This window comes from Oncorhynchus mykiss, chromosome 28, assembly GCF_013265735.2.
Source record: "Oncorhynchus mykiss isolate Arlee chromosome 28, USDA_OmykA_1.1, whole genome shotgun sequence".
NCBI classification, from domain to species: Eukaryota; Metazoa; Chordata; class Actinopteri; order Salmoniformes; family Salmonidae; genus Oncorhynchus; species Oncorhynchus mykiss.
Genome location: NC_048592.1, coordinates 34241909 through 34257893, shown reverse-complemented (window position 1 = coordinate 34257893; position 15985 = coordinate 34241909). Strand labels below are relative to the sequence as shown.

The following is a 15985-nucleotide window of genomic DNA, read 5'->3' as shown; positions in this document are numbered from 1 at the left end:
AAACTGGAGCAAAGTAAACAATAGTCTGGAACAGACTTCTTTCTGGGAATATCGAGGTTAAGTTTATTTTAATTGTAAAAAAAAAAAGGATCCTTCCTCCAGGATATTAATTGTAATTAACAGATCATGTCGTTGGTTAAATAAATTAAAAAGACAGAGGAACACTGAGTTCTGCTCAAATGCGGTTTTATTCATCTCAATCTCAGTTGCTTTTATCATTTTATTCTCAAGGTACCGTAATATGTTCTGCAATGATTACAGTTAGCATTTTTATTTTAATCTATACTCTTGAGAAACATTCAGAAGGGCATTATAAAATCATGAACACTGCATGGATTATTTTTCTTGGGGTGTAAGTGAACAAAAACATCCTGAACTTAAAGAAAACTATATATTGGATGCTCATATGGGGTAAAAACTTTATAGCTATACCATGGTGCTCTTTGAATAAGAACAGCTGAAACACTTGGGGGTAAACAACCGCCACTCGTAATAATTGCACCGTTTATTTTCAACATATTTGCCACATAAAGGATTTTTACAAATGGGCTGCTGTGTTAATCAATTCTTAGTGAAAATAAAATCCTGCATATTTGACATGTTCTTTAAACATGTACATTCAAAAGGTGAAGGCTACAGTCTGGATTAGAACCTACACCTAGTTACGAGCTAGTCACCTAGTTATGAGCTAGTAATGTGGAGAATCTTGACAAATAAAAAAAAAAAAAATCGAACACAAAAAGGGAGTCAAAGACAACTAAGAACATGAAGCTGACTGATGTTTTCTCAACAAAAGTTTCAGTTGAAAAGTCTTCCCACAAGCCAAACACTTATGAGGCCTCTCCCCTGTGTGAGTTAAAATGTGTACTTTTAGTTGCGACTTAATGCGACAGCGTACTTTACAGAGAGGGCACGCAAATGGACGTTCTCCTGTATGACTCTGTTGATGGGCCTTCAGATTACCCTTCGAAGAACATCTTTTGCCACAATCTGGGCAAGAGAACGGTCGTTCTCCCGTGTGTACACGCGTGTGTACTTTCAATGCATACTTAGTTCTGAAATCCTTACCACATGCATCACATAGATGAGGTCTGTCAATATGCGAACGAACATGGATGTATAATTTATATTGTTTAGCAAACATCTTGCCGCAAAACCTACATGTGAACCCTTCCCCTGTGTGACATAACATGTGTGTCTCCAGTTTATTTTCACTCGTGAACCATTCCTGACAATGGGGGCAAGAGAAGACCGGTTTAACTTCGGTAGGAGCATTCTCATGTACAACGAGATTACGGTGCATTGAGCCACAACCTGTTTTCCTGGCCTGATGTCGTGTCAAATCGAAAGCTCGACCAAAGCTTCTTGAACATATGGTGCATGTGTGGGGTCCCTGACCCTGTGAGTGACGTCTCCGATGTTGAAGCAAGCTTGCTCTGTTAAAGAATGTCTTATAGCACACCAGACATGTTCTAGAATTTAAAATCACGCCAGTGGGAGGCGCTTTGGAAGTTGTTGGGTTCTCGGGTGATGTGCGATGGCTGTGGGGAATCTCTGTCCCATCCTCCCTTGGAACCAGACAACTGCTTCTGTGTGCTGGATCAACCTCCTCTGGATGATGGTTTGGATCAACTGCCTCACTCCAGTCTTGCTGTCCTCTCTGAAAGTTAATCTCACACTCCTTTGGCTTGCATTGCTGCAAGTCATTTGAGTAGTCAACATCTGTGTTGCAGGACTGCGGGATCGCCATCTCGTTTTCTGCTGCAACTAGTGGCCTGTCTGTCTGGTGTCTAAGGTTCACTTCCTGACTTGTCTTTAACTGCTGCGGTGTGGATTGAGATGTCCTATTCCTGCACCCCGGACACTTTCTGGAGTCTGGAATGTTTTGACCTGAACACTTGTGTATCCGCAGATCCGATATGCTTGGGAAACTTTCCCCACAATTGATGCATGGGTAAGGATGTACATCATGTTGACATTTTAGGTGTATTCTCAAGTTCGCTGCAGTATCGAAAGTTTCATTACACAGAAGACATGTTCTGTAATTACTGGAGGACTGTATCAGAGCACTGAAGGGCAGAGCACTGAAGGCTGTTGCATTCTGGGGTATCGCTGTACCATTTTCTACGAACTGCTGTTGGTTCCCCTCCGAACACTCATTTGGCTCAAAGGTCACACCGCACAGAGAGCAAGGGTGGCGTTTCTTCGTCTTCAAGCACTCTTTTACGTGTTTCTTCAAACTAGGATTATTCCCAAAACTTGCCTCACAGTTGTAGCACTTGTAGGGGAGCAGACCATGAACGGATTTCAGGTGCCTTCTCAGCATAAATACATTACAAAGAGTCTTGTGACACACATGGCATATTTGTCTGGCTTTGGAAGGCTGGAAGGCTTTTGGAGTGTGATGAACATAGGGACCTCTTTTGTTCTGAGGTAAAGTGTCATGGGGGTGGGATATCTCTGTCCAATCATCCTCTACAGATGTCATAGACATGTTATCCTCCTTAAAAGATGCCGTAGACATGTCCTCTTCTGGTTGAGCTGCCGCCTCACACACATTCTGCTGATGTTTCTGTAAGTCCTCATGGTGTTCAAAGTCTTGTCCACACTGGGTGCACTTGGAAGGGCTCTGCTCATTGTGACATCTCATGTGTGCCGTCAAATCCTTTGCTTCGCTGAAAGTCTTTCCACACAAGGAGCATATTTTGACACGCTTGTTTCTTTTAGGCTGTCCTGTGGTAAGGGATGGGTCAGGGGCCAGAGAATACTGAGGTTGACCATCAGAGGGCTCTTCATTGATATTCCTCTCACTCTTTTGTGATATGACCTGTCCTCTTCTCTGTCCTTGGGATCCCACTTTGTCAATCTGAAGCCTCTCTCTCCTCGGTGTTGAAGAGACCTCCGTCACAGGTAAAAGCATATCAGTAATGTCAAGTCTGTGTAGCAGCACTTTGGGCTGACGGAGCCGACAGGAAGTAGATAAACTAGAAATGTCCTGCACTTCTTGTTGGCTGCTGTGGGCTTTTCCTTGAATTTTCAGCCCACTGTCAGTGTGAAGGTGGTGAAAAGATGTATTGTTTTTCGCTGTTGTTTTCTTGTGTCTACACGCTACCTCCAAAAAAGCAGGCTTCACCTCTTTATTCAAAGGCAACAGTTCACTCTCCATGTGTTCCAACAAAGAGGCCATCTTTGGCTCATTGTCAGATGAGACAGGGCTCATACATTCCTGCTCAGGTTCTGATTGGACCTCTGGGTCAGCTTGGTCAGTGAAGGCTTCATCTATCACTAAGGAAGAGAGAGACATTGAAGCGAGGATCTGATTGTCACCGGAAGACAGAGCTAGAGACAGTTGAAGAAGAAAAGTCAATATTAAAACCAAACATGGAAATGTTATAGGCTTTCTGCTAACATTATTTCCTGTCCAAAGTCTATTTCTCCTACCATTGGTGTCTACATGTCCACATGTGTTGTTGTGGTGCTGGAGAAGGGTCTTCAAATGCTGAGGGTGGGATACACACTGCACACACTCCTCCAGGACAGAGGGGTCAGGTAGGAACCAAGATGCCGTCTAATGGGAAGAGAGAGAATGGCTTTTAAAAAGACCAATGTATCCATTTTGTATTATAACATATGCAATTGTTAAACAACATGTATGACAGTATGCTGATGAAGGTCATAAGATGTTAGCATGGTCCCTGATGAAGGTCATAAGATGTTAGCATGGTCCCTGATGAAGGTCATAAGATGTTAGCATGGTCCCTGATGAAGGTAATAAGATGTTAGCATGGTACCTGATGAAGGTAATAAGATGTTAGCATGGTACCTGATGAAGGTAATAAGATGTTAGCATGGTCCCTGATGAAGGTAATACGATGTTAGCATGGTCCCCGATGAAGGTAATAAGATGTTAGTATGGTCCCTGATGAAGGTAATACGATGTTAGCATGGTACCTGTTGAAGGGTTGGTGCTGGAAGCAGCTTCTCCAGCCTGGAGAGGAACTCCCACACCAGAGTCTGCAGTGCTGAGTTATACTTGGGGCCAAATTCCTCTGGAAAAATATTCTAAGAAACAAGTAGAGGATATTCAGTACTTTCTGATTTACAGAATTATTTGCACCTGCCTCATAAAATAAATCGGCCCTTAGTTATAAGCAGCTTTAAGTTACAACACTGACCTGAAAGAAGTGTTCTTTCTCAATTGGGTCTTCCAGCAGAGTTTGAATCAGCTTCCGGAAAGTTAATTGTGACGCTTCCACCTCTGGATCAGAAATCTACAGCAAGTATGGATAGCTCAGTCATAATAAATTCAACTAAGTAGCAGCGTTACAAGTCTTGATCTGTTACTGGGTAGTACTAACCTCCTTGCCCCTATGGGTGATGATACAGGTCTTCATCCTATTCAGATGTGGCTGGATGGTCTCAGGGTTGGCTAGGTGATCAGAGCGACACAACTCCAGAACCAGCTGAATTAGTAAAAGTTCAATTTGTTATGAATGCAATTCAAATTGGACTGGTGGGTGGGCCAACAAAAATAGAAACAGTATATTGACATCGGGAGTGTATTCACTAGGAAGCAAATGGGCTGAAACAGGGAGGGACCCATAAGAATGTGTCCAATAAGAAAGTTTTTTTTGTTGCAAAAAACATTTTGCTAAAATAAGATGATACTTTATTCATCCCACAGAGGGGAAATTTCATTGCACAAGCCAACACATCACCAATAAATACACTCTAAAAGCAGCACATCAATGATTATTATAATGATTATTATTAGGGCGTGTGTATATAAACCTGTTCCACTGTACAAGAGGGTAACCTGTACAAGTGTGAAATGGAAATGTGTTTTTTTGCGTATCCCACTGACACACCCCCTTAGGGTTAATTGCCTTGCTGATTTGGTTACTGGCCCAAAGCCCCTAACCCGCCAGGCTACCTGTTGCCCGTAAGGGTTTGTGTTTAATATATGCCTCAATAGAATATGGTAAGGTACTATGGTGTACACACTAATGAATACACCTCAGGAGATGAGAGTTGAGGAATTCTGGCCACTCCCTCGTCTCCACCAATCAGCACCATCTCTCACCTGTGCTCGCAGCCCCATGATGAGTTGGACTCTCTCCCTGTAACTCATCATATCAGGAACTATCTCCAACACAGTGGTGACAAACTCCTCCACCAACCCGTAGTCCATTACGTCTCTCTGCTGAACAACTTGCCATAGAGCTGCAGACACCAGCCGCAGGGGAGGAACCAACAGACGCAGAGATGATAGGGGGAGACCTACAGCAGACACAAATTCAATTAGTTGGATAACAGAGATGATAGGGGGAGAGGGAGACCTACAGCAGACACAAATTCAGTTAGTTGGATAACAGAGATGATAGGGGGAGAGGGAGACCTACAGCAGACACAAATTCAGTTAGCTGGTAACAGAGATGACAGGGGACCTACAGCAGTCACAATTTCACTTATTTGGATAACATATATGAGGGGCAGAGAGGGACTTACAACAGGCACACATTCAGTTATTTGGATAACTCTGACATGTATCCTTGTTATTCTATAGCTTCCAACGTTTTAGCAAAGTATAATTTTTTTTCTTCATATAATGTCATTCCTTGAAAACGAGCTACAATATTACATAGAAAATCAAGTGCTATTTCCATGTGAAAATGCAATTACTTCGTTCAGCTAACAAGCTACGTTTTTGTTTGTGGCACATCTTTTACAACGTGTGGCTAAACTGTCTAATAGATTGCCTAGCTAGCTACAATCCCTCACGCTTTTAATTCAATACACTAGCTAACTAGCCTAGAAATGTTGACAACGCCAAAGAGATGGCCACTGCAACCATACCTTCTTCAATCAGGATATGGTGTTTTCGCATTTCGAGCTTTCAGTGCCAGTATACTTGGATTCAAAATAAAATAATGTGAGCTTTGTTCGTGGATGTGTTTCCTTCTGTCTTCCTTTTTTAAAACGTCACTTCCGGTATTCAAATAAGAAACCCTTTTATTTTTAAGGTTACATTTGAATAAGGATTCTAAACGTCTCTGGTTTGGTTTGCACAGTCATACAACCCCAAAGAAGAGGCACAAGAAAAAACATGGAGTTAATTAAGTAATGAATGTAGTTAATAATTAATTGAGGGAAAAATTATAATAAAGACCTCTTCAGACCAATAACCACAAAACACAATATTGTAAAGATTCTGCAGAGAAGTTACCTATCCCAGTCACACACAGACATTCACACATTATCTTGTGTCTTTCGTAATTTCACGTGTACAAGTGTCAGCCATAGAAGACAAAAGAACAGCGTAAACAAGGTAACTAAAGAAATTTTATATTTCAGTTGCCTCAGGCCTGTAGTGTGATTTAAAATGTACATTTTTAGTAATTTACAGGATAAATTAAGGTTAAGTGCCTTGCTCAAGGGCACATTGACAGATCTTTCACACAGTCGGCTCAGGGACTCAAACCAGCAACCGTTCAATGACTGGCTCAATGCTGTTAATCGCTAGGCTACCTGCCGGCGAAAGTACCTTGACACCACAATGACATTTGATTATGATACTGTATGTTCATTCATACTCTGGGGCGCCTTCAGGAGGACACGTTTGGACAGTTCAGATATAAACATGTTATATAGAATAAACATGCCTCTCCGACATGGAACAAGAAATCATGTAGGCTCTATTCATGACATTTCTATCTGCAATGTTAGAGAACCTTTGAACGTGGCCCTGATCTGTCTACTGCAGTGTTTCTTGATCCTGGTCTTGGGGACACAAAGGGGAGCACATTTTAGTTTTTTTGCCCTAGCAAAATATGCCCTAGCAAAACATGCCCTAGCAAAACATGCCCTAGCAAAACATGCCCTAGCAAAATATGCCCTAGCAAAACATGCCCTAGCAAAATATGCACCCCTTTGGGGTCTCCCAAGGACCAGGATTAAGAAACACTGCTCTCATGTTGCCTAACAACTAAAGCTTTACTGTCACCTATTGGCTTTTTTAACACACACCGGTACACCCAAATCAAACAATGAATAGGCCATTTTTTCTTCACTGTTCTTTGATTTGAGTCAAAGGTGAAGTAAGATGTTCATCTCCAGCCCCAAAAGCTGTGCGCTCGACAATACCGCGTTAAGCAGACCAAATGGGGATTTTTGTTTTGGAATCTATGAGTGTCGAATTTGGTTTACCAACAAAAATGTAATTGCTCATTTGCTATGTGAGGCTTATATGATTGAACAAGTTACGAAACAAGTTTCGTAATGATTAGGGTGTTAGAAATGTAATGATATAAGTGGACACACGTGGCATTCCGGCAACTTTGAGAAAAACTTTTTTTATATCGAAGTTGTGTCAGTTGTTCACGCACTTATCTGCTCTCTCTCATTGGCTAGAATGTTCCCACCTGATTTAGCCTTGTCCACCTTTGCAGACATGCATTTCCATTATTAGAACCCACTGGGCACACACCTGGTTGAATCAACATTGTTTCTGTGTAATTTGAACGAAATTACCTTGAACCAACGTGGAATAGACGTTGAATTGACGTCTGTGCACAGTGGGAAAGGTCAGTCAACTATCTTGTCAATATAATAGATAATCTTTGTTTGATGTTCAGTATATGTATATGCTGTACTCGATACCATCTACTGCATCTTGCCTATGCTGTTCTGTACCATCACTCATTCATATATCTTTATGTACATATTCTTTATCCCTTTACACTTGTGTGTAGTAGTTTTGGAATTGTTAGGTTAGATTACTCGTTGGTTATTACTGCATTGTCGGAACAAGAAGCACAAGCATTTCGCTACACTCGCATTAACATCTGCTAACCATATGTATGTGACAAATACATTTGATTTGGAGTACCCTGCCCTGAACCTTAGACACTGCCACTAGTGGGCTACCACCCGGCACTCTACCTACCCTTCACCATAGAGACTCCTGCCCTATGTACATACAGTCATTGAACAAATGGTCACTTTAAAACATTTTACATTCTGTTTTACCCACTGTAGGTTTTCACTCCAACTCCAGTTGTAACTAACCTGATTCCTATCATCAACTAGCTAATTATTAGAAATCAGGTGCGTTACATCAGGGTTGGAGCAAAAACCTACAAGAATGGTAGCTCTCCAGGAACAGGGTTGGAGAGCCCTGGTCTATACACACCTCTATATTCATATACGGTCTGTACACAGATTTTCTATTCATATACTGTCTATACACACCTTTCACATACTGTACATATTTATATTCCTGTCTCAGATATGTCTACATTTCTTGTTCTTTCTTTTTGGTTTATGTGTGTATTGTTATTGTATTGCTACATTGTTGGCGCTAGAAACATAAGCATTTCACTGAACCTGCGATAACGTCTGTAAACATCTTTGTTGTTTTTACACTGCTGCTACTCGCTGTCTATTATCTATCCATAGTCTGACTCAGTACTGGTATCCCCATACAGTATATAGCCTCGTTATTGTTATGTAATTTTCTTGTTACATTTTTTACTTTAGTTTATTTAGGGCTCGTTATTAAATTATTGAAATTAAGCATTTCAAAAGGAATTTTCCGGTTGTATTCGGCGCATGTGACAAATATAATTTGATTTGAAAATGTGTGTGCTAACACAGCCACCAGGTGGCAGTAGAGCGTTACTTGTTAGGACACAGATTGGAGTATGAATTAACATGTATTTGCAGAACTATCATGCCGACTATCAAACTGTGATGTACTTTCAGGTACATTCAAATCACTACATAGACTGAACTTCTTGTCTTCCTAAAAGGAAAAGAGGATATCAACATTAGGAACTCCCAACAAAAGGATCCACAACCAGAGTGTTTTTTTTAGAGGGGGTGAGGGGGAGTTCGTGAGAAAGAGGGAGGATAAAGTTAGAGAGAGCCACACATCTTGCAATTCACACTTATGGGTAATTTCTCACAATATATGCTAACTAATAAACTAATCTCTAACTAATAAACTAATATCTCTAATAAAAGGTTACACAGCCTGTCTCAGTTCTTGTATAGCAGGGAGACATAACGGCAGAACCCTGCCGTGCTGTGCAGTCTACGGTTCCAGTCATTAGAGAGTTCCAGAAATAATCATTAGTTCAACAGCAGCGGTGGCCATTAAGATTTGATTAATGCGTCACTGCTGACATATGCTTGTCACCGACACTTTAATGTCGTCCATAATGACGATTTATTTCTCTCTCGGCAGGGCAGCAGAGCGGACAAAGACAGGACGCCACAAAGAAAAAAAATAGACACGGCTATCTGTTGGCTTGCTGTAGAAATCAGGATGCACTCGACTAAAAGTCGTATTTCGGGAGTGAGGTGAGAGCCTTCTCTTGGTTACGGGTAATTATCACTAATTGTTCTACCCTTTTAGTGTGTGTGTGTGTGTGTGTCTCATGCACGCAGGCCTGTGTGTCTGTATTATGACATACAGTGGGGAGAACAAGTGTTTGAGACTGCTGATTTTGCAGGTTTTCCTACTTACAAAGCATGTAGAGGTCTATAATTTGTATCATAGGTGCACTTCAACTGTGAGAGACGGAATCTAAAACAAAAATCCAGAAAAATCACATTGTATGATTTTTAAGTAATTAATTTGCATTTTATTGCATTGTGCACAGTACATGAACATATTTACAGTATCATGTCTCTTTTTAAAGAGCCTTATTAATCCTAAAGGCACAAATACATGTTGTGTGTATAACTTTCATCAAGAGGAAAAACATTTCAGATTATACAAAAGCAATACATTTACTAAATGGTCCATTCCTTCTCTAGGTTCATGTGTACTGGATCATGGTCTGTGTGTGCACGGAGGGAAAAGGCATGAGGTGTGACTGGATTTCCAGTTCAAAAAGGTGCCATGGCACTGTCTGTTTTTGTTTATTGTCAAGCATTGTAATCGGAAAAGGATGTGCATGAACTCAGCAAAAAAAAGAAATGTCCTCTCACTGTCAACTGCGTTTATTTTTCAAACTTAACATGTGCAAATATATTTGTATGAACTTATAAGATTCAACAGACAAACTGAACAAGTTCCACAGACATGCGACTAACAGAAATTGAATAATGTGTCCCTGAACAAAGGAGGGGGGGGGGGGTCAAATTCAAAAGTAACAGTCAGTATCTGGTGTGGCCACCAGCTGCATTAAGTACTGCAGTGCATCTCCTCATGGACTGCACCAGATTTGCCAGTTCTTGCTGTGAGATGCTACCCCACTCTTCCACCAAGGCACCTGCAAGTTCCCGGACATTTCTGGGGGGGGAATGGCCCTAGCCCTCCGATCCAACAGGTCCCAGACATGCTCAATGGGATTGAGATCCGGGCTCTTCGCTGGCCATGGTAGAACGCTGACATTCCTGTCTTGCAGGAATTCACGCACAGAACGAACAGTATGGCTGGTGGCATTGTCATGCTGGAGGGTCATGTCAGGATGAGCCTGCAGGAAGGGTACCACATGAGGGAGGAGGATGTCTTCCCTGTAACGCACAGCAATAAGATTGCTTGCAATGACAACAAGCTCAGTCCGATGATGCTGTGACACACCGCCCCAGACCATGACGGACCCTCCACCTCCAAATCGATCCCGCTCCAGAGTACAGGCCTCGGTGTAACGCTCATTCCTTCGACGATAAAGGTGAATCCGACCATCACCCCTGGTGAGACAAAACCGCGCTTCGTCAGTGAAAAGCACTTTTTGCCAGTCCTGTCTGGTCCTGCGACAGTGGGTTTGTGCCCATAGGTAACGTTGTTGCCAGTGTTGTCTGGTGAGGACCTGCCTTACAACAGGCCTACAAGCCCTCAGTCCAGCCTCGCTCAGCCTGTTGCGGACAGCCTGAGAACTGATGGAAGGATTGTGCGTTCCTGGTGTAACTCAGGCATTAGTTGCCATCCTGTATCTGTCCCGCAAGTGTGATGTTTGGATGTACCAATCCTGTGCAGGTGTTGTTACACGTGGTCTGCCACTGCGAGGACGATCAGCTGTCTGTCCTGTCTCCCTGTAGCGCTGTCTTAGGCGTCTCACAGTACGGACATTGCAATTTATTGCCCTGGCCACATCTGCAGTCCCCATGCCTAACACGGAACCCCAACCGGCTGCGTGCGTGCGCCATCGTCCATACATTTATTTTGTCCCCCTACACCAAATGCGATCACTACACGCAGGTTAAAATATCAAAACAAACTCTGAACCAATTACATTCATTTGGGGACAGGTCAAAAAGCATTAAACATGTATGGCAATTTAGCTAGCTAGCTTTCACTTGCTACCTAATTTGTTCTATTTAGCTAGCTTGCTGTTGCTAGCTAATTTGTCCTGGGATATAAACATTGAGTTGTTCTTTTACCTGAAATGCACAAGATCCTCTACGCCGCCAATTAATCCACACATAAAAAACAGTCAACCGAATCGTTTCTAGTCATCTCTCCTCCTTCCAGGCCTTTTCTTCTCGACTTTATATTGCGATTGGCAACTTTCATAAATGAGGTGCATTACCGCCACTGACCTTGTTCGTCTTTGTCACCCACGTGGGTATAACCAAGGAGGAGATGGCATGTGGGTACCTGCTTCTATAAACCAATGAGGAGATGGGCGAGGCAGGACCTGCAGCGCAATCTGCGTCACAAATAGAACTGACTTCTATTTTAGCCCATGGCAACGCAGATGCTCGTTGACGCGCGCGAGCAGTGTGGGTGCAATAATTGAATAATAGATTACATTTACATCTACATTCATTTTGCAACGTTCGCGAGCGTAATGTCTTCAGTTGACATATTTCCTATTATGTCTCCACCTCTGCAACCTGTTTGGTGTCTTCAGGCCCTTCCCGGCTGGCCCCACTAAGTCTGAGCACACTTGATTGGCGCAGTGCTGCTGGGTGTCCTCAGGCCCTTCCTGGCTGGCCCCACTGTGTCTTGAGTACACCTCCCAGGGACAGCGGCACACTTTCAACTGTCTTTCCTGATCGCTGCACTTAAAGTAAAAGAGAGTTACAGCTCTTGGAACAGCTGGGGAAATCACCCGAAAAAAGAATGTCTGACACTTTCTCAGTAAGGCTTGTAGAAAACAAGCTAGTCAAACTGGATATGTCTGAAACAATGTCAAAGTTCTTTCCGTAAAGTAAAAGTATCAGTTTGGCTTTCATGATTAACTCTCTGCTACGGTGGTTAACTCATTAAAACAAATGGATTTAGAACCCGGAGCAGGTCTCAGACCAGTTTTAAGTGTCAGTGCCTATCTGATGAAGTAAGATGAGGGGGTAAAACCATAGCTCCGGTGACATTAATCACACGTGGGGATGATGATGACAAGTGTAATTTCAGACAAAAAAGAGACAACCGTTAATAACTGTAGTCAATGGAAGAGATAAATCACTTAGTTCCTACTGAAAAGGCAGGCAGAATCATTAGCCTGTATATCATACGTAATTTAACTCATTAAGTTCAGGAATAATAAACAAGGCAACATGCAGAGACCATTTTTTATACTTCTCATCAAAGGTATGATGCTGTGTATGTTCAAGTAATGTGTGTGTAGTGTATTTATTGGTGAATGTCTATATTATAAAACTGTAAGCCTCAGACTGGAGGTGTATTTGCGTTCAACATTTTTGGGCAGATTTAAAAAATAAAATTTGCCCCCAAAAAAGTGAGCGCCTGGGAGAGGCCAAAGATTCACCTGTGTTTTGTATCTTTGTTTATTTTCTGATTTTCTTTTTGGGTGGCCGGTGACCTTGGGCTCTATAAAGCTTGGGGTGGATGGTAACCTTGGGCTCTATAAAGCTTGGGGTGGATGGTAACCTTGGGGTAGACGGTAACCTTGGGCTCTCCAAAGCTTGGGGTGGACGGTAACCTTGGGCTCTCCAAAGCTTAGGGTAGATGGTAACCGTGGGCTCTCCAAAGCTTGGGGTAGACGGTAACCTTGGGCTCTCCAAAGCTTGGGGTAGACGGTAACCTTGGGCTCTCCAAAGCTTGGGGTAGACAGTAACCTTGGGCTCTCCAAAGCTTGGGGTAGACGGTAACCTTGGGCTCTCCAAAGCTTGGGGTGGCCGGCAGTAGCGGACTGGTCACCGGGAGAAACCCCCCCTTTCCCTCAGGCCCGTTGGTCTATTCCAAAGGAACGTCTATGCAACCCTTTGTCCCGCCCCCTTTGTCTCGCTCACACTCGCAGTCAAAAGTCTTCACTCAAATGCAAGTAAATGTAAAAAATAAAAAAAAACTTATTCTGTAGTAGTAGTAGTACCAAGGCCACCGATGCTAACATCGAAGTGCTAGACTGGCAAGAGGAAGATGCCACAACCCGGTTTGCGGGTTAAAGAGTAGACGGAGAGGACAGCGAAGCCAAAGACAGTGCAGCCGAAGCAGTAGATATGTGCCTAAATGTGTTACAAATACAACATGTTATATCAGAATTTACGAGTGAAATGCAAATACTATTGGTCAAACATTTTAATTAGCACATTTTATTTCATGTCTATACAGCCATTGGTGGCAAATAGTATACATATTGTAAAACCAATCAAGTCCTTTCCCTCAAAATTCCTATTGTGTGCGGGAGAATATGGCTACAGTGATTTGCTAGCTATGATCCTCATCGCCATGGTTCCTACCACTTTGCCTCTTACTAGACAATGCATTGAAACGCATCACCATGCCAACAGTCCTGTGTGAACGGTGAGTAAAGCCACACAAAAAAAAACATGTTGTGTTGTCATTCATTCACTTGATATGAAATAGTGGGGCTGCTGCTGTGTTTTTGTAGTTTTTCAGAATTGGGCTTTTATTAGTTAATTTATATATTATTTTATTCATATCCAGGTTGATGATAGGTCCAGTCCAGTATCAGTGGAAGAGAGTCAGGGAAGGCCAGGATGCCAGACCAACTTTTGATTATTTCAAGAGACTCAAGTCAATTTGTATGGCATTTGTGAAGCCTACTGACAGCAGTATTTTTATGAGTTGAATGGCGGATTGGAAACATGTTCACCAAAGGGTAGAAGAGCAACATGCACAGAAGTAGTGCTGAGACATACTTTTTAAGGTCCTCCCAAGCAGACATTCAAAGTCTGCTCAGTGGCAGTCAAGTGTCCGCCCACAGAGAGCAGGTACGCAGGAGAAGGCAGGTGCTGGAACGTGTCGTAGACTTAGTGAAAGTCATTGGCAAGATAGGGCTCAGTTACAGGGGGATACAGTCTGAGGCAGCGTATACATTAGAGGACACCAGTATCGATCACAGTCATTTCTTGGAGATGATAATACTGCTGGGAAAGTATGACATCTGCTTGCGTATTGAGAAAAGCAAGAACCTACATCAAGTCTGTGGCAAGAGGCAGAGGTTCTCTAATCACACTCCTCTCAAAAAATACTGTCAACACCGTCATTCACACAATTCAGAGCGTTGTCCAAGAGATCATGTCAAGTGAAATGGAGCAGGCTGGAATGTTCCAGATCGACAACGCAGGACACAACTTCTCAATACCAGTGCTCTGTCATTGAGATATGTGACAGATGTGTTATGTGACAGATGTTGTACAAGAGAAGCTTGTGGCTGTTGTGAAGTGTAAGGCATCCACTGGACAGTACTTTGTCCAGTTGTTGACAGATGGAGTGGATAAATTGCAAATGCATTGGCAATGCTACGGATGGATCATCCAATATGCAGGAGAAATATCAGGGCTTCTCTACTCCGTTAACCTCAAAGTCCCCCAATCAAGTGCATGTATGGTGCTATACATGTGTCCATAATCTGGTTTGTCTGACAACAACTGAAATTGTCTTAGCAAGTGGGTCCCTGTTTGCTCTCCTTAACATTGCTGTGTTACTCTGTGAATCCTACCAAAGGATAGATGTGTGGGAGAAGAAGAGCCAGGACTTGCGCCACAGACACCTCTCTCTATGGAATGCCGTTTGGGTCTTAAAGCACGTGGTCAAAACACAATATTTTTAATGCTGTGTTTGTAAAGTAAGCAGGTGCAGGTGATAAATTAACGCCTACGCGCATCAAATAAGCGCCTGCAAATGTGCTAAATAAACGGCTGCAAGCAGTCCTGCACACGCCAAATTAACTCCTACAGCTGCTAAATACACACCTACACACTAACTTAACTCGTACTTTAATATTGTCGTGTCTTTACTATCATTAAACTGAAGACTTTGTTTTTATCAAAGATTCTCTGTAATTAGTTACTCGATTAAACTGAATAATCATGTAACTGTAAATAACTAGGAAGTTGGGGCACCAAGGAAAGTATTCCGATTACAAAGTTATAATTTCCCAATATATCCTTTCAGATATTTTCATATCTGATCAATAGTCTTCTGATTAATTATATATTTATTTTACCTCACGTTAGTCTCATTCCAAACGTCGTAAATTGTATTCACTATGAGTCATCCATACATCAATTGTCTTAAATCATTTATTTATTACTAACTAAGTAATTCACAGAAATTCATAAACAAACAAAGGTAAATGTAATGATAGGAAAATGTGCCCTAGTGGGCTGAACCGGTATGGCGGCTTGTTAGACAAAGGGGAAATTAGGGGGGGGGGGGGGGGGTCGACCAAGAAGTCACTACAAAGTGATAATTATAACAATTAAAATGTGCTAATCCTTTACACATGAACGCTTACTCATTTGAGAACATTTGCAATCGATATATATATTTACGCTCAGTGTGTCATCTTGATCGATGGTGAAAAGTCTTTCTTTTGTAGAAATGTCCGTCTCTCTCCCTCTCTCTCTCGGTTAGAGGGGATAGTTCAAAGTGACATTCGTTATAGAATGACTGTTTCGGCGGTTGTCATTCTAAGCGTTTAATGATACCGAATTCCTAGCTGCAGACTAGTAATTAATATCAAAGACTTGTTCTTATTCTGTCGGTATCGATAGTCTAAGAGTTTAACCACGTGGTATGGTTAAAAGATTCTACAACCTTTAG

At 42.2% G+C, this 15985-nt stretch overlaps 1 protein-coding gene and 1 long non-coding RNA gene across 5 annotated transcripts; one reads left to right on the top strand and one right to left on the bottom strand.

Moving 5' to 3' along the window:
- Window positions 1-62: 62 nt before the first annotated feature.
- Window positions 63-5970, bottom strand: LOC110509053 (zinc finger protein 585A). Of its 3 annotated transcripts, none has more exons than XM_021590000.2 (7): window positions 5857-5970; window positions 5084-5283; window positions 4359-4463; window positions 4176-4271; window positions 3952-4062; window positions 3442-3568; window positions 63-3339 (listed from the first exon to the last, which is right to left on the bottom strand). In XM_021590000.2, exons 1-7 carry the CDS (start codon window positions 5885-5887, stop codon window positions 758-760), a joined length of 3252 nt encoding a protein of 1083 aa, XP_021445675.2. In that variant the 5' UTR covers window positions 5888-5970; the 3' UTR covers window positions 63-757. The 3 variants fall into 3 exon arrangements, with proteins under 3 accessions (XP_021445675.2, XP_021445677.2, XP_021445676.2); XM_021590002.2 differs by having other exon boundaries at window positions 63-3285; XM_021590001.2 differs by having other exon boundaries at window positions 5084-5280.
- Window positions 5971-7455: 1485 nt separating this feature from the next.
- Window positions 7456-9949, top strand: LOC118944872. 2 transcript variants are annotated; one of them, XR_005040274.1, is made up of 3 exons: window positions 7456-7583; window positions 9248-9363; window positions 9823-9949. It is a non-coding gene; the product is annotated as an uncharacterized LOC118944872 (long non-coding RNA). The 2 variants fall into 2 exon arrangements; XR_005040273.1 differs by having other exon boundaries at window positions 9248-9387; window positions 9823-9943.
- Window positions 9950-15985: the final 6036 nt, after the last annotated feature.

Coding starts and splice junctions, on each gene's coding strand:
- LOC110509053 (XM_021590000.2), bottom strand. CDS start 5,887: ATGCGAAAACACCATATCCTGATTGAAGAAG. Junction 4,272..4,358: donor TCACCCATAGGGGCAAGGAG/GTTAGTACTACC, acceptor TACTTGCTGTAG/ATTTCTGATCCAGAGGTGGA. Junction 4,063..4,175: donor AGAAAGAACACTTCTTTCAG/GTCAGTGTTGTA, acceptor CTTGTTTCTTAG/AATATTTTTCCAGAGGAATT.